The sequence below is a fragment of the Mustelus asterias genome, chromosome 13 (genome assembly GCF_964213995.1).
Source record: "Mustelus asterias chromosome 13, sMusAst1.hap1.1, whole genome shotgun sequence".
NCBI classification, from domain to species: Eukaryota; Metazoa; Chordata; class Chondrichthyes; order Carcharhiniformes; family Triakidae; genus Mustelus; species Mustelus asterias.
Genome location: NC_135813.1, coordinates 94,384,628 through 94,408,585, shown reverse-complemented (window position 1 = coordinate 94,408,585; position 23,958 = coordinate 94,384,628). Strand labels below are relative to the sequence as shown.

The 23,958-nt window shown below is 44.1% G+C and overlaps 1 protein-coding gene across 1 annotated transcript in view; it reads left to right on the top strand.

The window, feature by feature from the left end:
* trpv4 (transient receptor potential cation channel, subfamily V, member 4) overlaps positions 1–23,958 on the top strand; it is a 69,701-nt gene that overhangs the window by 8,626 nt on the left and 37,117 nt on the right. The window contains exons 2-4 of the mRNA XM_078226111.1: positions 8,756–8,928; positions 13,259–13,411; positions 22,438–22,578. Of these exons, the coding sequence (XP_078082237.1) occupies positions 8,756–8,928; positions 13,259–13,411; positions 22,438–22,578 (467 nt within the window). The remainder of the gene's footprint in view (positions 1–8,755; positions 8,929–13,258; positions 13,412–22,437; positions 22,579–23,958) is intronic.

Sequence of the window (23,958 nt, the reverse complement as noted above, 5' to 3'; positions counted from 1 at the left end):
GGTTTTGAGGATGAGGTGGCGCTGGGGGCGAGTGGTTCACGAAGAGGGAGGAGATATAAAGGGAAAAAACAGGGAGTTCAGCTGTGGTGGAAAGTTCATATTTATCTTTCTGCTTGCCAGATAAATTATCAATGACCTTCATAAGGTCGGAAGTGGGGATGTTCGCTGATGATTGCACAATGTTCAGCACCATTCAAAACCCCTCAGACACTGAAGCAGTTCATTTCCAAATGCAGCAAGACCTGGACAATATCCAGGTTTGGGCTGACAAGTAGCAAGTAACACACAAGAACCAGGCAATGACCATCTCCAACAAGAGAGGATCTAGCCATCACCCCTTGACATTCATTGGCATTATCATTGCTGAATCCCCACTATCAACATCCCCGGGGGTTGGGGGGGGGGGGGGGGGGGGGGGGTGGGGGGTGGGGGGGTCACCATTGACCAGAAACTGAACTGGTCTAGCCATATAAATATTGTGGCTACAAGAGCACATCAAAGGCTAGGAATCCCGTGGTGAGTAACTCACTTGCTGACTCCCCAAAGCCTGTCCACAGGAGTGTGATGAAATACTCTCCACTTGCCAGGATGTGTGCAGCTCCAATAACACTGAAGATGCTCGACACCATCCAGGACACCATCCGCTTGATTGGTATCCTTTCCACAAACATTCAATCTCTCCAACACTGACGAACAGTGGCAGCAGTGTGTACCATCTACAAGATGCACTGCAGCAACTCACCAAGGCTCCTTAGGCAGCACCTTCCAAACCCGCCACCACTACCATCTAGAAGGACAAGAGCAGCAGAGACCTGGGAACACCACTTGGATGTTCCCCTCCAAGTCACTCACCATCCTGACTTGGAAATATATTATTGTTTCTTCATTGTTGCTGGGTCAAAATCCTGGAACTCTCTCCCTAACAACATTGCGGGCATACCTACATCTCAGGGATTGTAGCGGTTCAAGAAGGCAGCTCCCCATCACCTTGTCAAGGGCAACTTGGGATCAGCAATGAATGCTGGCCAGCAGGCAATGCCCACATCCCGTATATCAATAATAAAACAAAATAATGAACATGAAGTGTAGAAATGTCAAGGTGGCTGAAAGCCATTTGGGTTGTTTATGACAGTAGAAATATTATTGAATTGATTTATTAAGCCAATGCAAATGCAGAAACAGGGGCCCAAACTGAACTATATTGTATTACAGACACAAAAATATTTATTAGATCGAAATAATTAGATAAATTGGGATAATTTTTCATCTTTAGGTCTCCCGCTCCAGATCTTGATGTGTTGATGATTCAAAACAAAGGACCAGAATTTGTTGTAAAGGGGCATCTGTTGATGTCTGCTGTTAGTTAGACTTGCCTCTGCACCTTTCAACTCAAAACTTTTTTTGCTGATGAAGTTACAGGGAGCATGAACTGATAATAGTGCAGCAAAGGAAAGAAGGAATTTGGAACCTCAATCAAACTGATGAGGTTTAAGGATTAGGAAATAAACGTAGAAAGAATTGAGAAGGAGGGTGAATTAGAGGGGATGAATTCAACATCAAATCAGGTTCAAGAAGAGAAATAGAGGGAGGGAATGTAAGTTTAGATTAAGAGAGAGAAAAAAGATGCACAAAGTAAAAGAAAGTAATTTTTAAAATTGAAAATCTGACATTTTTGCACCCCCTGAAAGGTTCAAAACCTGAAGGAATGCGATTACACATTTGTAATATTACATTTTTAATGCTAAAGATGCTGTTTGGCAGTCACTAACACTTATCAAATCCCTAAAAGATTTCTTATGCATAAAATGACAAGTCTTAATTTTCTGCAGTGAGCTTAAAGGGTAAATAAAAACAGGTTCCTGCACAAAAGGAAAGTTAAGGACGAGATGCCATTTTTGTAAAGTCAACAGCAACACAGTGCAACCCGGCAGCAACTTTTGGATACTCATCTATATCCGTGCATCTGCTCCTCAGCTGAAGTACCATTTACTCATAAATAATGGTGAATGTCGTTACCTTGCTGATAATTTGACAGAACATTTTGGCCTGTGTTCTACCACATCCTTTCCGGAAGACAATCAAATTATTGTCCTTCTGGTCTAATTCCCAGGGACAAGATCTATCTCTGCAATCTCCTCCGCTCTCACATCCTCTCCACACCCTTCTGTCCTTTGACTCGGGTCCATTGTGCTTTTTGTCCCTCTTTACCCACCATTCCCGATAGAATCCTATGCTGAAAAACAATATTTGGATGAGCACTTGAAATATCATAATATTCAAGGATATGGGGCAAGTACAGGAAAATGGGATTAGCGTGCCTTCAGTGGTAGATATTGTTGGTGCAGACACAATGGGCTGTAGGGCCTTTTCTGCGCTGTACAACTTTATGACCCTATGCGCCAGAACACCTTATTAAACAAATTGGGTGGGTCTTTTCAACCTTTCCTGCTGGTGGGATTCCCAGTGGCAGGATGGGTGAGCCACGCAAGATGCCGCAGACATCGGTGGGACCGGAAGATCCCGCCGGTGGTCAATGACGAGTCGCCTCCAACCGTCAGAAAACATGCCTTGGGGGGACTGGAAAATCCTGCCCATTGTGTCTGCATGTCTTTCTCCCCCTTTTTCTTAAAAGACATCCTTGGAACCAAATCATCAGTCAGCCCTCTAATTTCTCCCTCTCTGGGCCAGTTCATTATTTTTATTTTGAACAGCCTTGTTTTTTCTTTCAACATCAAAGGAGCTATATAAAGATGAGTTGTCCTTCCTTTGTGTACATGTGAGTTGTGTCTGTGCGGGACAGACACTGTTTTCCGGGAAGAGGATTTAACAATTTGAGGACTTCATATTTCGTCCTTGCTGATTACACAAGAATGATCCCTTCTCCCACAGAAATGAGTTAATTAGAGGAATTCAATCCAATGACTGGCGCTGGTCACAAAAAAACCCACTAAATGTCATTTGGCTTTTTTTTTAATATCATGTCAAGACTTTAAAAATAGAGGGAAAAAAAAATGTTGTCTTGTAGATGAATGCAACCTATGTGAGGTGATGTTTGGGTACGTTGCTCACACATACATGTGGTTTGGGAATGAATATTTTTCCTTCCTTAGTTCCAACAGAGCAAGACATTTTCTTGCAGCGCTGTGTGGTGGGACCTTTTTCTTGAACGTGTGGTTATGAAGTCGCAGTCTGTGCACCTGAACAGTGGTTCTTCAGAGTCTTTGTGCTTTAAGACTGAGTACTTTGAATGGTGAATAGGGTTCTGTTACATCTGCTCCTTTTGCCAGAACAGAGTGTAATCATTGAGGAAGCCCTGGATGATCTCAGTCTGAAAAAAAAAGTGACCTCTTTAAAAGCAGCGAATATTCCCCGCAGTGTCTGAATTATTTTTAAAATTTGCAGAGATTTCTGTTGAATGTGATCTCCACATTCTTTCAGACAATGGTAGGCACTTAAAAGGACGCTGTCTTCATGGAAGTGTTTGACAATGACATTGAAATTGGACTGTGTGCAATTTTTAATGAACATGCCAAATCCTGCAAGTGGGGGAGTTATGTATCCACTACAATAATAAAAGCATTAAACCATCTACTTTAAAACGCTCATTACTAAAATTCCACAGTTTGAGTTCAGCCTCATTAACCCAATTGATGTCATTGAACTTGTGTGTTTGGAAACAATTAAAGAAAAAGGATACTTTTCCCTGGAGACGCTACTCTTTTAAAATTAATGCCTCTAATTTGAACCTTTCAACAATGACTCACATTTATACACTGCTTAAAACGTAGCAAAAATTATTTAAGACATATCACAGGAGCGATTATCGAGCAGAATTTGACACCAAGCTGCAGAAGGAGATATTAAGGCAGATCACCAGATACTTGTTTGAAGATGTATGTTTTTAAAAGAGGATATTAAAGGAGGAAAGAGAGGTTAATGAAGGAAATTCCAGAACTAGGGGGCGTAGGCAGCTGAAGGCATGGCCATCAATGGTAGAGTGATGAAAATCTAAGATGCAAGAAGCCAGAATTAGAGGAGCGTGGATTTTCTGGAGGATTGAGGTTTACCAAATTATTAGAGATCCTTCTTTACCTCTACCCTTACATCTTTCCCTTAGTTCTCCTGGGAGCAGTGACTCATACTGAGATACCTTCAGCAGCTTGTTAAACTGGTCATCCTTGATGTGTGAATAAGACAGTGGGAGGGCATTACAGCTGAGCTGTCCTTACAGTTATTACCAAAACACATACATTCCAACGTTGGTCATGGGACAACAATCAAGAGTAGGATTTTTTTCCTTCATTACCCAGGGACAATGAGGCAATTCGTAATGCTGCACTAAGATGCATGAAGTCAGTAATCTCTGGGATGATCCCGATGAATGAATGGGGTTGACCATATTTGGTTCTGTATAATCCTGTATTGCTAAGTGGGGCTGGTGGAGATCAGCGAGTGGTGGAGATGCTCTGGAAGGTACATTAGTACATTAAGCATCCATGGACAATGCATCTTAAGTAACTATAATCTCCTGAAACTTGCTTGTCCACTATATGGCTTCAGACAATCTGAATTTCCTTTCCGTACTATCTCGTGTTTCACTTAGATGGTTTTTGTCACTGCCTACAAAGTTTAAATCCACATTTCCATTAAATTATGAATAGCTCAGGCTGTTATTGCTCACAGATCCTGGTGTTCACCAACTGCACATTTTTGTTTTCATAAAACCTACTCAAACCCCCTATTCCAGCCAAGCTGTTGAATGTTCTCCTGATCTCTCCTACGATTCAGTATGCATCCCTTTATTTCTATTATGTGGGACTTTTACTTACGTTTAAAGCACAACATAAAATAAGCTGTTAGCCTAATTTAGGATTTTCAAATCTTCACACTCACAAAATTCAAACTTGGCAAAATTTCAAACCTTCCTTCAAACCCGTGATGGTGACTACCAAGAAGGATGAGGAGAGCAGATACAGGGGAACACCACCTCCGACAAGTTCCCTCTGAGCAACACACCGTCCTGACTTGGAAATACATCTCCGTACTTTCACTGTGACTGGGTCAAAATCCTGGAATTCCCTCCCTACCAACACCGTGGGTATAGCTAAACCAGGTGGGCAGCAGAAGTTCAAGAAGGCAATTCATCACTAACCTCTCACAGGGAATTAGGGATAGGTGACAAATGCTGGCCTTGTCAATGATGCCCAGATATCAGGAAAGAGTAAAAGAAAACGCAAATGTGAAATATAACCACAAATGTGCCTTTGTTGCCTGATCTTCACTAACTGGACTGACAGGGTTGAAGAGACACATGTCACCCACACCTACAGTTCGGACATACCCACCTTAGAAAGTCGGGGAGGAATTTCAGATTTTCCTGAACCTTGTTCCACTAGTTTCACCTGGGGGCTTCCCTACCATGGGTAAAATACCTGTGGTGGAGGGAGGAGGTCCTTAAGAGGCCATTAATTAGGCACTTAAGGGTCAAAATTGGCCCATGGGTAAGTCAGCTGTCTGACCCCTTCATCACAGGGGGCCAAAGACCCACGAGGGTAGGCAAGGACAGGCAAGGGAAGGGCAGTGTGCCACTACCAGGGTGCCCAATTTTATGCCCCATGCTTGCCACCATGGAGGGTCATAAAATTCAGTCCATGAAGTGAGTAAAGTTTAGACTCTGATTCTATCATTCACCTCCTGGTTTTCTGGAGAAACTCTCAGCACCAAACTTCATCCATTGAGTGAATGGAAAAGTGTTAAAACCATCTTATTAAGAATATTTAATTACTAACATTAATGATTTATATATAAAGTTTAAGGTTAAAACTCCCAGATGTTCAGTGGCAGCGAACTCCTTATCAGGGAGCAGAATTTCAGGCGGTGATTGGAAAAATTGGATTAATATGTGGAGCTGGCCATTCAGCCCCTTCAACCTGTTCTGCCATTCAATTCAATCACGGCAGAGAAGCCCTCAGTTCCATTTGTATGAAGGAAGATGTTTTGGGGAGAGCCTGGGAAGAGAGGATGGACTTAAAAATAGTCATATAACACATAGAAATAATCATCAAAGCCAACTTAACTGATGCACATTAACAATTAGGTTTGAACAAATTCCTACCCAGATATTGTCAACTATTGTTTCTGTCTGCTCTGTGACTGTATTTCCCTTTTAACATGAACTTTTCACTTTGATGGTATTCTGAACAAAACGTCTGAAGAGCAACTTTTACTTTCTGCAAGATTGTGAACTATTGAGGATAAGTGTCTTGCAAACAGATCTCTGCTCTTCACATAGACTCCTGCCCTTCCTAGCTCTGCATTTCCTCCAACCAGTTGGAACACACAGAGAGCGGATCCGCAAATCTCTCTGTGGAATAAAAGCATTCACTTGTTAAACATCAGAAGTTTGTTAGACGTCATCACTGGTAGCTGGTGGTGGCATTGTTCCTGTAGATGGAGTGACATGGCTTCCATAATAGAAACATAGAAAAACTACAGCACAATACAGGCCCTTCAGCCCACAAAGTTGTGCCGAACATGTCCCTACCTTTGCGATTACTAGGCTTACCTATAACCCTCTATCTCACCTAAAAGTCTCTTAAAAGACTATCGAATGTGCCTCCACCACTGTTGCTGTCAGCCCATTCCACGCACCCACCACCCTCTGAGTGAAAAACTTACCCTCTGTACCTACTCCCCAGCACCTTAAACCTGTGTCCTCTTGTGGCAACCATTTCAGCCCTGGGAAAAAGCCTCTGACTGTCCACTCGATCAATACCTCTCAACATCTTATACACCTCTATCAGGTCACCCCTCATCCTTCGTCTCTCCAAGGAGAAAAGGCCGAGCTCACTCAACCTATCCTCATAAGGCATGCCCCCCAACCCAGGCAACATCCTTGTAAATCTCCTTGTAACATCCTTGCAACATCCTTGTAAATCTTATAATGTTATAAGTCTCCCATAAAAACTAAGTGGACTTTGTAACACTAAAGAGTAAGGGAGAGAGGCAGAATGAGTGCACTGATTAGCGTATCTTGATGTGCTTCTTCCCTCCTGAAAGTGCTGAGCCTTGTTGAAAAAGGTGCTATTGGTTTCTTTTGCCCTCTGACCCTTTACCCATGTGTCCATTAATCATGCACGAGTGAATATCTCAGCTGGCTGCTTGACCGTAGTCAAACATAATCCTGTTTTTCAGCAATATTTCAGCAAACTCAATTGAGTATATGACAAATTATTTCCAGAAGCAGGCCATTTGAACCATGTGGATGTGTCCCACTCCAACCTCCTCTTGTCCTTCTTCATCCAACCCCGTCAACATATCCTTCTATCCTTATCCAGGATCCCCCTTGAATACATCCATCCTAATCACCTAAGACACTCCTTTGTGATAGTCAGTTTCAAACTCTAATCTGGCCCTGGATAAAGAAGTCACTCCTGAATTCCCTATTTGATTTACAAATGACTATTTTATATTTTTGACCCCTAGTTCTGATCTCTTCCATAAGTGGAAACATCCTCTCTACATCTGCCTCATCAAACCCTCTCATAATCCTGATGATCTCTGTTAGATCACCCTTCAACCTTCTTTTCTAGAGAAAGGAGCCCCAGCTTGTTCAGTCATTATTGGGATCTGCCATGGAAAAGTTTCCCCTCATGAAGCTTGTAAATATAATATTAAAAAGTGACAAATTTGGAATCAATTAAGAGAATCATAGAATCCTGACAGTGCAGAAGGAGGCCATTCAGCCCATCAAGTCTACACCCACTCTCTGAAAGAGCATCTTACCCAGGTCTGCCCTATACCCTTAACCCCTCTCAGTTACCATGGTGAATCCACCTAACCTATCTCTTGGGACACTAAGGGGCAATTTATCATGGCCAATCCACTTAACCTGCACATCGTTGGACTGTGGGAGGAAACCAGAGCACCTGGAGGGAACCCATGCAGACGTGGGGAGAACGTGCAAACTCCACACAGACAGTGACCCAAACCCAGATCCCTGGAGCTGTGAGGCAACAGTGTTAAGCACTGTGGCAATGACCTAATATTGGAAGCAGAGCTGATCAATGATTTCAAATGGAAATTGGATGGGCACTTGAGGAAATTAAGCTTAGTTTATTATGGCAGGGGACTTGATGGCCTGATTGGCCTTTGTGCTGTAACGACTCTATGACTCTTATTGGCAGTCTTACTCGGAAAAAGAACAAGCAGATTTGATGCAAGGCAGCAGAAATGGTTCTTTGAAGTGAATTCTCAGGATGGTGCTAAAGCTGATTAATTAGACACAATAGAGATTTATCCTTCCTTTAACTTGAACTGAGAGTGATGCTGACATAGCAGTGAGGGACAGCTCGGTGGATAGGATATTAGGATGTCGATAGGCTGGAAAATTGGGCGGGGATCCTGGATTCAGGATTCAATCCTGGACCGGGGAGCGGCGCGGGCTTGGAGGGCTGAAGGGCCTGTTCCTGTGCTGTATTGTTCTTTGTTTGTTCTTGTTCTCCAAATTATACATTCCTCACCTCGATGTTACCCTCCCCCCCCCAACAAAATAAAGTTACCACACATACATTCTGAAGGGATAGATGAACATTCAGAAAATTTTCAGCTAACAATTCTATTAAATTAATTTTGATTAAGTTTCCTTTAAGGGTAAGGTGCACTTTGAACTGGTGACCCAAAACAAACTTCAGTTCTGAAACCTTTTTCTCCCTGTAAAACTCCACCTCATGTTCTTTTCTTCTTTCTCCTCTAGTAAAAACAGTCCAAAAGTAAAGGCCCCGGCGCCTGAACCACCGCCTGTTCTGAAGGTCTTTAACAGGGCCCTCCTGTTTGACGTTGTGTCTCAAGGGTCTGTTGCTGGACTGGATGGCTTGCTTGTCTTTCTACTGAGTCAAAAGAAACGTCTGACGGATGAGGAATTTCGAGGTAATGTGAAAATCCAAATGTAGAGGACTTGTACTCGGTGCCACTGAAGTTGCAATCACTGTGAGACTTCAGTAAACTTTAGGTAACCAGACATGTTCATTCCAGTGTTCCCACCTTACTGCCACTTGAAGACTATCATTTACCTTAAAACTTACCAACATCTGGAGATAAAATTAATCTCTGGCATGTAACATGAAAGAAGATATAATGCGAAGAGAGAATATTTCCTTTGTAAGGTGGGTGTAACAAGGTTGTAAATGCTTGTGGTAAAAGAACCCCTTTACTACACCCAGTCCACATAAGGAATCAGAATTTTTTAAAAAAATTATTAGTGTCATAAGTAGGCTTACTTTACACTGTAATGAAGTTACTGTGAAAATCCCCTAGTCGCCACACTTTGGCCTCTGTTCGGGTACACTGAGGGAGAATTTAGCATGGCCAGTGCACCTAACCAGCACGTCTTTCAGACTGTGGGAGGAAACTGGAGCACCCGGAGGAAACCCACGCAGACACAGGGAGAACATGCAGACTTCACACAGGTAGTCACCCAAGCCAGGAATCAAACCTGGGTCCCAGGCACTGAGGCACTGTTTCACTGGAGGTTAATTGCATGTTATCTTTTAGTACAAAGGGATTGCAGTGTAAGAGTAAAGAAGTTTTATTGTAATTGTATAGAACTTTGATGAGATCAGATATGCAGTACTCTTTACAGTTCTGGTCTCCTTATTTGAGGAAATTTATATTTGTCTTGGGTCAGGGTGGGTGAAATGGAAATCATGAGACTGATGGCTAGAGTGAGTGAATTGTTCTTTGAGTTGAGATGGAGTAGACTTGCCCTAGATTCCCTAAATTTTGGAAGAATGAGAGATGATCTCAGTGGTCACATTCTTCAGAATAAAGAGTCAGCCATTTAGGACAGAGATGAGAAGAAATTTCTTCATTCAAAGGATTGTGACTCTTTGGAATTCTCTAGCCTAGAGGGCTGGGGATGTTCAGTCATTGAGTGTATTCAGTAGAATTTTCAACACCAGAGGGAAGAAAGGGATACGGGAGTTAGGATGGGCAGACGAATTCAGGTAGACCACCCATATTGAGTAATGGAGCAGTCTCAAAGGGCCGAATAGCCCACTCCTGCTCTCATTTCTTATGTTCTTATGTTGATTTCTCCCCAAAGAGAGAGAGAGAGAAGAAAAATCAGAGTGAGTAACCAACGCAAAGGAAAAATGGCGAATGCTGTGTTTCTGAAATAAAAAGAGAAGATATTGGCAGGAAACAGCAGGTCAGTGAACATCTGAAAGACAAAAGCATGTTAGCATTTCACGTGAGCCCACCTATTTTGTGGAGGATTTTTTTTTTCTTTCGGATGCTGACTGACCCACTGTGTATTTCCAGCATATTCAATATTTTTAGCTCAGTTAGAATCGGAATTGCATAAGTTTGGGAATAAGCTGAGAATCACAAGAGGCAAGATTCTTGTTATGGGGAAATGGTTCCCCCTCAAATTTCTCTTGTGAGGCTCTGAGCAATCTTTAGGTACGTTTACTTAGCTGGCCAGCATTCGCCACGAGAGTCTCGTGAAGGGCAGGGAGGAGAGAGTGCCAGAGGCAGAACCCACTCTCTGTCTAGGTGACAATGAATGCCCAGCTGGTAAAGATGAAACACTACCCCGCCAACTCCAAGAAGGGCGGCTTCTTGTTGCCAGTGGGTGTAGCAAACCTCAGTTGTACAGTCAGGGTTTTCTAATCAGTTTTGTGGTACATCTGTCCCCTGTAATTTTCCTACCCTATTATTTAAGACTGTATTAGGGGTGTGGATGTTAATGAAAAGGATGATAGGAGCCATTTATTCATGAGATGGGCCAGCATTTATTGACCATCCCTGAGGGCATTTAAGAGTCAACCACATTGCTGTGGATCTGGAGTCACATATAGGCCAGACCAGGTAAAGACATTAGTAAACCAGATAGGTTTTTACGGCAATTGACAATGGTTTCATGGTTACCGTGAGGCTTTTATTTCCAGATTTTTATTCGATTTAAATTTCACCATCTCCTGTGATGGGATTCGAACCCAGGTCTCCAGAACATTACCCTGGGTCTCTGGATTACTAGTCCAGCGACAATACTACTGCACCACTACTGTGTGCCATGTTCCTAATCGTGTTTGGATTTTCTGGAATTCTCTGGTATTCCATAGTCTGTCTTGCCGGGTTGGAATGTGTGCTGAATTCTCTTATGTCATGCATTGTTTCCTGTTACGATGTTTTCTATGATGTATTAAAACACGTTTTCCAAGGTTTGATATCGAATGTTTGAGGAGGATCGGAAAGAGAAATTCAGATTCAGTTGCAATGTGTTGTATAGAGCAGGAATTATTCAGGGTCGCAGAGGAGAGAGACAGGTGATGATTGCTCAGTAGTTCCAGTGAACTAATGGGTGGTTTGCCCCGGGACTGTTCAGAAAGATTAAATCAACCCAAGGAACCAACCATGAATCTACGGATGATAGATTCAACCCAAAATCTAAATAACAGTCCATACGATACAGTATCACGTCACAGTCTGAAAGACGTGCTGGTTAGGTGCATTGCCCATGCTAAATTCTCCCTCCGTGTACCCGAATAGATGCCAGAGTGTGGCAATGAGGATATTTTCTCAGTAAGTTCATTGCAGTGTTAATGTAAGCCTACTTGTGACACTAATAAAAATAAACTTTAAAACTTTAAACAAATTTTTAGGATTCAAGATCAGCCATGGGGTTATTTGTGAATTTATAGAATAAAAGGTCAACTCAGAATCTATGGATTAAAGGATAAGCCTAGAACACAAAGAAAAATCAGCTCAGAACCTATAGAATATAAGATAATGCCTTAATCTGTAGAATATGATGAACTGAGTGAAGTGTAGTAGAATCTATTGAGTATAATGTAACACATTAACTTATACAGTGCAGGGTGACCCATGATTACAGGATTATTCATGAATCTGGAAGATGCATAAGAATGGCAACAGTCTTTAATTCCTTGCTGTTAATTCCTTGTAGCTACAAGCTCCCGGGGCAATTACTGACTCCAAACAAAGGGTGTTCAAAAAAAGACAAACTTTTTATAACGTTGGGTGTTATTTTAGGCAAAGCATGTACGTACATTGCCTAAAATACATACATTTTTATGAGTTAGTTCTTGGCTACTTGAGGTACCATTTTGTATCTCTGGTTGGCCACATTTTGGGCAGTTAATGCTCATGTGCATGAGCCACAGGAATGTTGGCACGGAAACCGAACATTTTCACATAAGACCCAATGGTTGTTGGAAAAGTTTAAGAGAGGGCCTGAAAGTCAAGATGATCAGATAATGGGATGGCCGTTGAACGTCCTGCGGTGTACTGGGCCACTTCCCAGGGTTATCATCATTTACACAATCCCAAGATTGAACAGGGGACAGGATAAGTGTGGGGTGAGATGGGAGGGATGTGACCGCCAAGGTATGTTGCATGATGAATTGTTGTTTAAAAAAAACTTTACTAGCAATAACTGCGCATCATGGGGCGTAGAATTAAAAAGCAACAATAAATTATTTTTAATGTTAAAATTCAGTTTCTCTGGGCCTTGTTTTCCCCTTGGAAGCAGGAATCAGGAGGTGGGACCATTCCTGCCTCTACATCCAGTCTGCCGTGAAGCTCGGTTCTGACAGGGTCAGAGTTTTAATGATCCTAGAACTGGCTCTGCCAGTGTCCGGGGTGTGGGTGGGAATGGAGATGGGACATCAGAGAAATGGTCAAATTGGCAGCCATTGCTGTGACTGCCACCTCTGTGTGGTCCAAAGGAAAAAAATAGAGGATCTTCATCTCCAAAGTGACCAGGACAAATGGAGAACTGGGATCTGGGATAGGGCAGTGAAAGGTTTGTGATTGAAATGTTATTGCTGGTTTTGTTTTTGTCCAAACTTTCAGTATTTTTTCCCATCAGATAAAAGAGTTTTGGTGCCCCTGTTCCCATGAGGCAGGTCACCTTCAGAGAATTCCTAATAGATGCCCGCCCCATGAAAATCTTGGAAACTCAAAAGACGAGCTCTTAACAAACTCCCAAAAGATCTCAACATGCCCAAATAATGAGGCTGGCGACTGCACTTCCCCACCCACCCCCCCATCCTCAGAAAAGTCAGCAGAACCGAGAAGGAAGGTGGCAGACTGGCGCCATGTTTCCTTCTGCTGTCCCGCCATTCCATCCCGATACGCATTGGGAATATCTGGTGTCTGTTTATTGCAACGTACACAGCGCGGCAGCATATTGAGAGTTGAGAATAACAGCCCTTGGTCTTTCTCTTGTTCCCAGAACCCTCAACAGGGAAGACATGTTTGCCGAAAGCACTGTTAAACCTAACCAATGGGAAGAATGATACCATTCCGGTGATGCTCGAGATTGCAGAGAAAACAGGAAACCTTCGAGAATTCATCAACGCGCCGTTCCGTGATGTTTACTACAGAGGTGAGAAGGCAGCGGTGGACAACATTATCTGTTGTAGTTTAACTTCATGCAGTTCTTTAAACTTTGTGGGATTAGACAGCTCTTAGCCAGTAGCTGGTGGGAATAATGAACTAAGGTAGCTCATGCGGTTGCTAAAATGGATCCCTGCTTCTTCATTTTCTCTCTCTAGTGCAGTTTTGCGTACATTGACCGCCCTTTGGTAGCCCTGGATGGCCATTACATACGTGAGGTTAATCAGTGAGTATCCTGAGGCTATTTCACGGTGGAGGCATCACAGTTGAGGCTGATCCTACGCACACTTAAGACTTGGAAGTCCACCTGCCATTTTATCCTGGTTGGCAAAGTACTCAAGGGGTCCTGCAAGGATTGTGGATTTATGGACATCGGGTGTCCACATGCCTGCAATATCCTGAAGCTGAAACGCTGGTTAATTAACCCCCATCATAGCCCACAACACTGAGGCCAATTATAAAATTCCAACCGCTACCCGGCGGCCAGCACAGTGGTTAGCACTGCTGCCTCACAGCTCCAGGGACCTGGATTCGATTCCCGGCTTGGGTCACTATCTGTGTGAAGTTTGCGCATTCTCCACGTGTCTGCATGGGTTTCCTCTTGGTGCTCTGGTTTCCTCCCACAGTCCAAAGGTGTGTGGGTTAGGTGCTTTGGCCATGCTAAATTGACCCTTAGTGTGCCCTGGGATGCGTAGGTTAGAGGGATTAGCAGGGTAAATATATGGGGTTACGGGGATAGGACCTGGGTAGGATTGTTGTCAGTGCAGACTCGATGGGCCGACTGGCCTCCTTCTGCACTGTAGGGTTTCTATGTTACCCTAACTGTGGTCAGGTAATTCCACACAGTTTATGGATTAAACCACGGATCTTCCTGCTCTGTATTTAAAAGTTAAAGTTTATTTATTAGTCACAAGTAGGCTTACATTAACACTGCAGTGAAGTTACTTTGAAATTCCCCTAGTCACCACACTCCGGCGCCTGTTCGCGTACACTGAGGGAGAATTTAGCACGGCCAATCCACCTAACCAGCACATCTTTCAGAGTGTGGGAGGAAACCGGAGCACCCGGAGGACACAGGGAGAACATGCAAACTCCACACAGACAGACCCAAGCCAGGAATCGAACCCAGATCCCTGGCGCTGTGAAGCAGCAGTGCTAACTACTGTGCTACCATGCCGCCCTATAGCCATCAATGGTACATGTTAGAAGGTCACATGAGAGTGTTCTGGGTAAAATCTCTACGCCCCAATCACCTTTTCCCACATTGTATCACAAAACGAGATGTCCAGGAATGAACAGGCAGGTTCCTGATAGGACTTTATCACAGTTCAGGAATCCTCAAAGGCGGATTCCTCCTGTTGTTGTAACTGAACCCTAAATGCGTACTTTATATTCACATTGATAACTTTAGCAGAGGCAGTCTTTATCCTTCTGTTTCCCCTTAAAGAAAATCTATAAATAACAGCCAGAAAATTAGGTCATAAATTGTGACTCTGAAACAGCGATGCGCCCAGTGAATTATTTATTACTGCATTGATGTGGAATACTTGTGGTATAAACACTGGGTGAAAGATGTGGATCGAGCCAGAGGGAGGAATTTCAGGACAGCCCCCAGTGCAACATTTCTATGACAGAAAGCCACCGTCCGATAGTTTTGAGGTGGAGCTGAGACAGTGAGCCATGTTCCCCAGCACTTGACATCGATCAGCATCAAATCTCGCCCTCTCCCTCAATAATGGAAGGCTTGCTCAGTGAAGGGCATCCATGACTTGACACTCACCTCAGAGCATTTAACATAAAGTTGATGCTGTATCTGGAGAGGTGGGGGATGGGGGAGGAGGTAGTGGAATGCTGTAATTTACTGCCAGTTAAAACCCTACAATTTCTTGTGGTTTTGTTGCTTTGGAGTAATGAGAACCATCGGGGTGGGACGCTGAACAGGATGGGGGTGGGGGAGAGATCATTTTGATCTTGATTTAGAGTCCAAAATCATAGAATCCTACAGTGCAGAAGGAGGCCATTCGGCCCATTGAGTCTGCACCGACCACAGCCTATCCAGGCCCTATCCCCAGAACCCCATGCATTTACCCTAGCTAGTCTCCCTGACACTAAGGGGCAATTTAGCGTGGCCAATCCACTTAACCCGCACATCTTTGGACTGTGGGAGGAAACCCCCGCAGCACCTGGAGGAAACCCACGCAGACACGGGGAGAACATGCAAACTCCACACAGACAGTGACCCAAGCTGGGAATCGAACCCGGGTCCCTGGCACTGTGAGGCAGCAGTGCTAACCACTGTGCCACCATGCCTCCCCTGGGTGATACTGATTCAGCGCCTGTTTTCTGTTCTCTTCCATTTCCATGGACTTCACTGGGTGATCCTGAAGTTATGAGGCGGGCTGACAGGCTAGCTGACTGTGGGGAGCATCGCAGCTGGGCCCAATCTTTACCTCAGCCATGCAGTCACTGTATAGCAATTCCTTCCAATTAATTTCAGTTAGGACCTTGTACCTTCTCCCCATCAGACTGCAACGCTGGGTTCAAATACAAGTTAAAGAAGGGAGATAATTTTCTGACCCACCATGCTACCCAATCCTCTTGACTTTTGCTGAATGCCTGATGAGAAGGGAGCCCATGGAAAGAAGCAGAGGTCTTTGTCAGTACTTCACTGGGGTGTCAGCAAACCCAAGACTAAAGTCATGATTTATTGGGCAGCAGTGATCCCCATGTTCCTGTATGCTTCAGAGACTTGGACAACCTGCACCAGGCACCTCATAGCACCGGTGAAGTACCACCAGTGGGTGCCCTCGCAACATCTTCCAAATCTGGAGGCAAGAACGGTGGTCCAACAGTAGTGCCCTCTCCCAAGTCAACTTGCCCGGCACCGAGCGCTAACCACTCAAAACCATCCCTGCTGGGTGGGACATGGCATTCATCTGCTTGCTAGCAAACTCCTGAAGCAACTGCTCTACTTGGAACTCAGTTGCAGGAGGACAGCGGGAACATTTTAAGGATCTCCTCAAAGCATCCCTGAAGAGGTCAGACATTCCTGTTGATTCATGGGAGACCCTGGGTTGTGACCGAGCAAAATGGAGGTTAATTTGGGAAGACAGCGAACACATTGAGAAATATCGTCGTGGAGCATGCAAAGGTGAAATTGAGGTGTCAGAATGACCTCACAAATCCCAAATAATTCATCTCGCCAATCCTTCAAACACCACCTGACCCCTATGTGCAGATTGTACATTGGATTTATCAGCTATCTCAAAACCCAGCCAGAGTGGAAACAAGTTATCCTCGATTCTGAGGGACAGCCTAAGACAGGGAAGAAGCAGGAGTGTCAACCTTGATTAAATACTCAAATTTTGACCCCCAGTTAATAATCCAGAGATGAGGATACTATTCACTGAGCCACTGCCGACACACCAGGAGGTCACAATGTGATTTAATACACTTAAACATAGAAACATAGAAAACATAGAAACCCTACAGTGCAGAAGGAGGCCATTCGGCCCATCGAGTCCGCACCGACCACAAACCCACCCAGGCCCTACCCCCACATATTTTACCCACTAATCCCTCTAACCTACGCATCCCAGGACTTTAAGGGACAATTTTTAACCTGGCCAATCAACCTAACCCGCACATCTTTGGACTGTGGGAGGAAACTGGAGCACCCAGAGGAAACCCACGCAGACACGAGGAGAATGTGCAAACTCCACACAGACAGTGACCCGAGCCAGGAATCGAACCCAGGACCCTGGAGCTGTGAAGCAGCAGTGCTAACCACTGTGCTACCGTGCCGCCCATGACCGGCTCTTAACCATACCTCATACACTGAGTCCCAGGACTGTCCCTCGGGATATCTTTTGTGTAGGCTTACCAAAAGGATTCATGTTCACGGAAATGTGGGGTGGAATTTTGCTACCCCGTTGTGAGGGCGGGACTGTAAAATGTGGCGAGACGTTCAAATGTCCATTGACTTTGGCGGGACTGTAAAATCCCGCTGGCGTAAAGTTTCACCTTGACGGTTCAAAGGAAATCTGTAAGTTATTTGCAGAAAACATGGGCTAACTCGAGTTTGAAAAGTCAAGACACATTCCTGGGATAATTGAAGTGCAGCATTTCTTTTTGCATTTAGATCAACAGAATAGTTTTTTTGGATTTATTGAAATATACAATCGATGTAAATATGAGGTTGTAAAAGCATTCAGAATATCCTGTTGTTAAAAAAAGCAGAAGTCATCTTTAATGTTTCTTGAAGCTGAAAACTCTTTTTGTTCAAGGTTATTTTTCAACTGCAGTAAAGTTGAAGAAAATGGTTAAGGGGTTCACTAAAAGCAGAGGTTTATTGCAATAATTAATAGCCCTCTGCACATTCCCTGATTCCTCTATTAGCCCGATATTTAAAAATGGTTGATCTGATTTTGCTCCATGAATGTATCCCCTCAAATTGATATAGATACGTATATTTTTAAAATATTCATACATGGGATGTGAGCATCGCTGGCTGGACCAGCATTTAATGCCCCACCATTAATTCCCCCCCCTGGTTTGCTTGGCTATTTCAGAGGGCCATTTAAGAGTCAACTACATTGCTGTGGGTCTGGAGTCACAGACATGCCAGACCAGGTAATCATAGAATCCCTATAGCGCAGAAGGAGGCCATTCGGCCCATTGAGTCTATACCGACCACAATCCCATCCAGGCCCTATTCCCATAACCCCACATATTTACCCTGCTAATCCCCCTGACACTAAGGGGCAATTTAGCATGGCCAATCAACCTAACCTGCACATTTTTGGGCTGTGGGAGGAAACCGGAGCACCCGGAGGAAACCCACGCGGACACGAGGAGATTGTGCAAACTCCACACAGACAGTGACCCAAGCCGGGAATGGAACCTGGGTCCCTGGCTCTGTGAGGCAGCAGTGCTGCTAACCACTGTGCCACTTCTGGTAAGGACGGCAGATTTTTTTTTGTGACCTCAGGAAATCCCAAATTGCTTTACAGGGAATGAAATACTTTTGGAAGTGTAGTCATTGTTGTAATGTAGGAAACATGGCAGCGAGAGTTGCCAACTCTGGCTACGTATTCTGGGAGATGTTGGCAGACGTAACATCACGGAAAGCCAGTAGTGTGACGCGAGTAAGTTTTCAGGAAGTGCGAGAGAGCAAAACAAATCTCTAGATAAAGTTTCCTATTGTGAATATCCCTGGTTGGATAGAAGAGGAAAATATATCTCTTTCATTCAGAGTGGACTTGAGAATTCACTTAAGACACAGAGTAAAGTGGAACTGTGGCAGGAGCTCATTGTCAAAGTTAAATGGGGAACTTTTCTGTAGTTTACAGTGTGAATTGCCCACTGAAATCATTGTTGTTTTTACTTTGATTGTTACAGTTTTAAAGCTTTAAATCTTGTCATGTGATCCTTTTAGCCATTCACTGGAAATTCAAATATCCTTTTAAAAGTTTTACGTCTCCGCGGGGTTTGTAACAAAATACACAGTGGTTAGCACTACTGCCTCACAGCGCCAGGGACCGGGTTCAATTCCCAGCTTGGGACCCTGTCTGTGCGGAGTCTGCACATTCTCCTCATGTCTGCGTGGGTTTCCTCCGGGTGCTCCGGTTTCCTCACACAGTCTGAAAGACGTGCTGGTTAGGTGCATTGGCCATGCTAAATTCTCCCTCAGTGTACCCGAACAGGCGCCGGAGTGTGGCGACTCGGGGATTTTCACAGTAACTTCATTGTAGTGTTAATGTAAACCTTACTTGTGACACTAATAAATAAACTTAAATGTAACAAATATAACTAATATAGACCAGGATTTTTTGATTGCACTGTTCCCCTTCCTGCCATCCTTAGTGTTGGCATGAGTTGGCATTGCTGCCGTTACTAGTTGCCTGCAGCCACTTAACACTCCAAGGGGTTGATTAGAGATGGAGCTTCCGCCCAGTTCCAATAGTGCCAGAAGTTGCAATGGACAGGACCGGAACTGCAAGCAGTTCCCAGAGTCTTAAGTTTCGGAAGTCCAGGACTAGGTGTATGGGGGTCTCAGGGCAGGAAGGGGATGTTAGACCTGGTAGGGGATAGAGCAGCTTGTGGCAGGGTGACGTTACTGGTGGAGAGGCCAGGAGGCAGGAAGTACCTGCAGGGACCAGACCCTTTGGAGGGAGGGGGTCTGCTAGATGTTGAAAGGCTGTTGATGGAGGTACCACCCCGCACCCCTCATTCCCACCCGAGGCTCTTGGACCCCTTCTCAGACACACTTTCTGGGTTTTGGGCATCTGTCACTCCACTCCGCCTCCCACTGCCCCTGGACTCCTCCCACCAGCCTGAACTCCAGGCTGGATGGGAAACAGCTCCTAAGAAATTATTAAATTGGCACTTCAGGGCCTCGACCAGGGCAATTGTGTAAATGTGAGGAGAGGTCAGGGCTGGTGGTAACCAGGTGAGAAGGCTGTCTGAAGAATGTTACTGCCCCCCTCCCCACAACACAAACCCCCAGACAAAGGAATGTAAAATCCTGCCCATCTCACCAGAATTATGTTGGGCTTCTGCTGGTTTTGAAGCTTTCCTCAACACTCTTGCTTCATTGATAAGAGAACGTTTTGCCCATATTGAGAATTTATTATCTAAGCTTTGCTGCTATCATCAAATAAGTTTTTTTTTGTGTGGTGAATTTTTCCCTGAACCGGAGTGTGGGATCAGCCAGATTCACAGCAACTAGAGCCTAATGCAAGTTGCACCACAGCGATGGAAGAGATTGTGCGACTCTCCACTTGATTCCAGTCTCACAAGTTGAATTTCCACCATTTTAAAAGGCACAATTTGGTGTTGCTTTATTTGTTTCCCGTTGGTGCAGTTCTACATTTCAATGCACATTTTGCTATTTTTCTACACTTCAAAAGGTACTCGATCGGCTGTAAAGTGCTTTGGGATTTACGGACATTGTGAAAGGAGGATAAAAATTCATGGCTTGCTTCCTTAGAGAGAGTTTTGCCAAAGACACTGCCACAGGGAAGGTGGGAAAGGGAGAAGTTTTCCAAACTGTCCCAGATGCCCAGCAATTGAAGATTACTCAGCAGGTCTGACAGCATCTGTGGAGAGAGAATAAAGCCAACATTTCGAGACTTCATGACTGTTCGTCAGAGCTGAAGACAAAGAAAATTTTCCAATTATAGTCCCCCGCCAACTTTAGTATAAATCTCATCCAAAGGGAATGTAAATTGTGATGATAAAGGAGGACAAAGATGCCAAAAGTGTCTATTAAGGGATCGGAATGTGTTCCGATGTGAGGGGTAAAAAAAAAAGTGGTTTTCTTTGAACATCTGAAAAGATTGGATTCGGGTAGAACAACAGTTCAGCTGAAAATTAATCCAATTGGCTAACGAAAAGCTTTCCAATTGGCCAAGGAAAGGCAGGGATTCGGGTCTGGGTGTAGGGTGGCTCAAGGTTGACTACGATGTGATAGAACCTCAAGGAATTTGTCTAACCAGATTTGTAGCTCTACAAAAGGGCAATGCAGAATTGTCTTCCCAGAGGGAACAAACAGTTCGCACTAGTATTCCTATTTCCCCATTTTACTTGTGTTCAATTTTAAAGTATACAAGACCAGTTTGGACCAGTATTCCATTTTAAAGTACACAGGAATAATTCGGACTAGTTTTATTATTTCCCAGTTTTACTGGTGGTGCAACGGCAATAATATTTCCCTCAATATCAATGAAATGAAGGAGATAGTCATTGACTTCAGGAAACGTAGTGGAGGACATGCCCTTGTCTATATCATGATGTGGAGATGCAGGCGTTGGACTGGGGTGAACACAGTAAGAGTTTTAACAACACCTGGTTAAAGTCCAACAGGTTTATTTGGTAGCAAATACCTTTAGCTTTCGGAGCGCTGCTCCTTCGTCAGATGGAGTGGAAATGTGCTCTCAAACAGGGCACAGAGACACAAAAATCAAGTTACAGAATACTGATTAGAATGCGAATCCCTACAGCCAGCCAGATCTTTAAGATCTTTAAGATCTGGCTGGCTGTAGGGATTCGCATTCTAATCAGTATTCTGTAACTTGATTTTTGTGTCTCTATGCCCTGTTTGAGAGCACATTTCCACTCCATCTGACGAAGGAGCAGCGCTCCGAAAGCTAATGGTATTTGCTACCAAATCAACCTGTTGGACTTTAACCAGGTGTTGTTAAAACTCTTAGCTTGTCTATATCAACAGGGATGAAGTGAAAATGGTCAAGAGCTTCAAGTTTCTAAGTGTCCAGGTCACCAACAATCTGTCCTGGTCCCTCCACGTTGACGCTATAGTTAAGAAAGCCCATCAATGCCTCTACATTCTCAGGAGGCTAAGAAAATTTGGCATGTCCGCTACAACTATCACCAACTTTTACAGATGCGCCATAGGAAGCAACCTTTCTGGTAGCATTACAGCTTGGTATGGCTCCTGCTCTGTCCAAGACTGCAAAAAACTACAAAGGGTCGTGAATGAAGCCCAGTCCATCATGCAAACCAGCCTCCCATCCATTGACTCTGTCTACACTTCCCGCTGCCTTGGAAAAGCAGTCAGCGTAATCAAGTACCCCACGCATCCCGTACTTACTATCTTCCACCTTCTTGTCAGGAAAAAGATACAAAAGTCTGAGGTCATGTACCAACTGACTCAAGAACAGCTTCTTCGCCGCTGCCATCAGACTTTTGAAAGGACCTACCTTATATTAAGTTGATCTTTCTCTACACCCTAGCTATGACTGTAACACTACATTCTGCACCCTCTCCTTTCATTCTCTATGAACGGTATGCTTTGTCTGTGTAGCGTGCAAGAAACAATACTTTTCACTGTATACTAATACATGTGACAATAATAAATTAAGTCAAATCAAGTCAAAATGTAGACAAGACCAATTTGGACCAACATTCTTATTTCCCCTTTTTACTGTTTTCTTTTCCTTCAGGGTTCTTTTTAACGATAAAGGATCTGACATCATTTTCTCCCTCTTGTCTTAGGTCAGACTGCACTGCACATTGCGATTGAACGGCGGTGCAAACACTATGTGGAACTGCTGGTTGAAAAGGGAGCTGATGTCCACGCACAGGCCAGAGGCAAGTTCTTCCAGCCTAAAGACGAAGGAGGATACTTCTATTTTGGTAAGAAGATGCTACACTCTCTCATTTTGTCAATCTCACTTTCAGTTCAGTATGGTTGCTCCCTCAGACTGAGAGAGGGGATTTCCCCAAACAACTCCAGTTTTTGTTTTCAAAGTTTAAAGTTTATTTTACTAGTGTCACAAGTAGGCTTACATTAACACTGCAATGAAGTTACTGTGAAAATCCCCTAGTTGCCACACTCCAGCGCCTGTTCGGTACACCAAGGGAGAATTTAGTATGGCCAATGCACCTAACCGGCACATCTTTTGGACTGCGGGAGGAAACCAGAGCACCCGGAGAAAACCCACGCAGCCACAGGGAGAACGTGCAGACTCCGCACAGACAGTGACCCAAACCGGGAATTGAACTATGGTCCCTGGAGCTGTGAGGTAGCAGTGCGAACCACTGTGCCGCCCTCGTGAGTCTCCAAGCCTTGACAGAGAGTCTGGCTTAGATCAATGTCCACCCGGCTGACTGGAGGCCATCATTTGAGAGAATAGAAAAAGGTGTAAATTACAAATAAATGACTGCTAGAAAATGCTGGGTGCAAACAGAGAAATATTTTGGTGGTTTCGGTGGGGCAGTGGGATCGCACCATTATCTTGAGCAGGTTTTGAATGCGTTCCAGATTATCATGATGAAACCTCCTCTCAGCTGGCTGTGACAATGTTCAACACTTACAATCCAGTTCCGAGTTATCATTGGCCCACACCACAAAACCAGCACCAGCCTTGCAATCGCACTCAGATGGCAACCACTCCAGTCCTTGAGCATAGAACCTAAGTTGACGTTCCAGTGCAGTACTGAGGGAGTGCTGCTCTGTCAGAGGTGCGCACTGCGTATGTGACACTAAAGGGACGCCCTGTCTGTCTATTCAGGTCAATGTGGAAAATCCCATGAAAACAGTCAAAGCGGAAATAGAATTTTCTTGCAGCTGCAGCCAACATTCCAATAGCACAAACCAGCGACTAACTGGCCATTTATCGCATTACTGTTTGATAGAACTTGGCATGCATGACATGGTTATCGTGTTTATCTACATTGCAGCAGCCACTGCACTTTGAAGTAATTAATTGCATCGGCATTTTCAATGCTTCTGAACTGTGTGTTATGTAAATTCAATACTTTCTTTTTTGCATGTTTTGATTACAGTGGACTCAGATGAGAAGTACATTGATTGGTAGATAAAGGTTCATTGGCAATAGCTGTGCCTGCACCGACAGCAGTGTGTATTTAACAGCTGAAGCAATGCATTCCTTTTCTCAGGGGTTTGGGTAGATGTGGTAAAGAAGGGGTTTTGCTATGGTGAGGTCAGAATTCACCCTTTAGCTCGATTATTAGTCCAGGCCTCTCATTTACTAGTCCAGTAACAGAGCCACT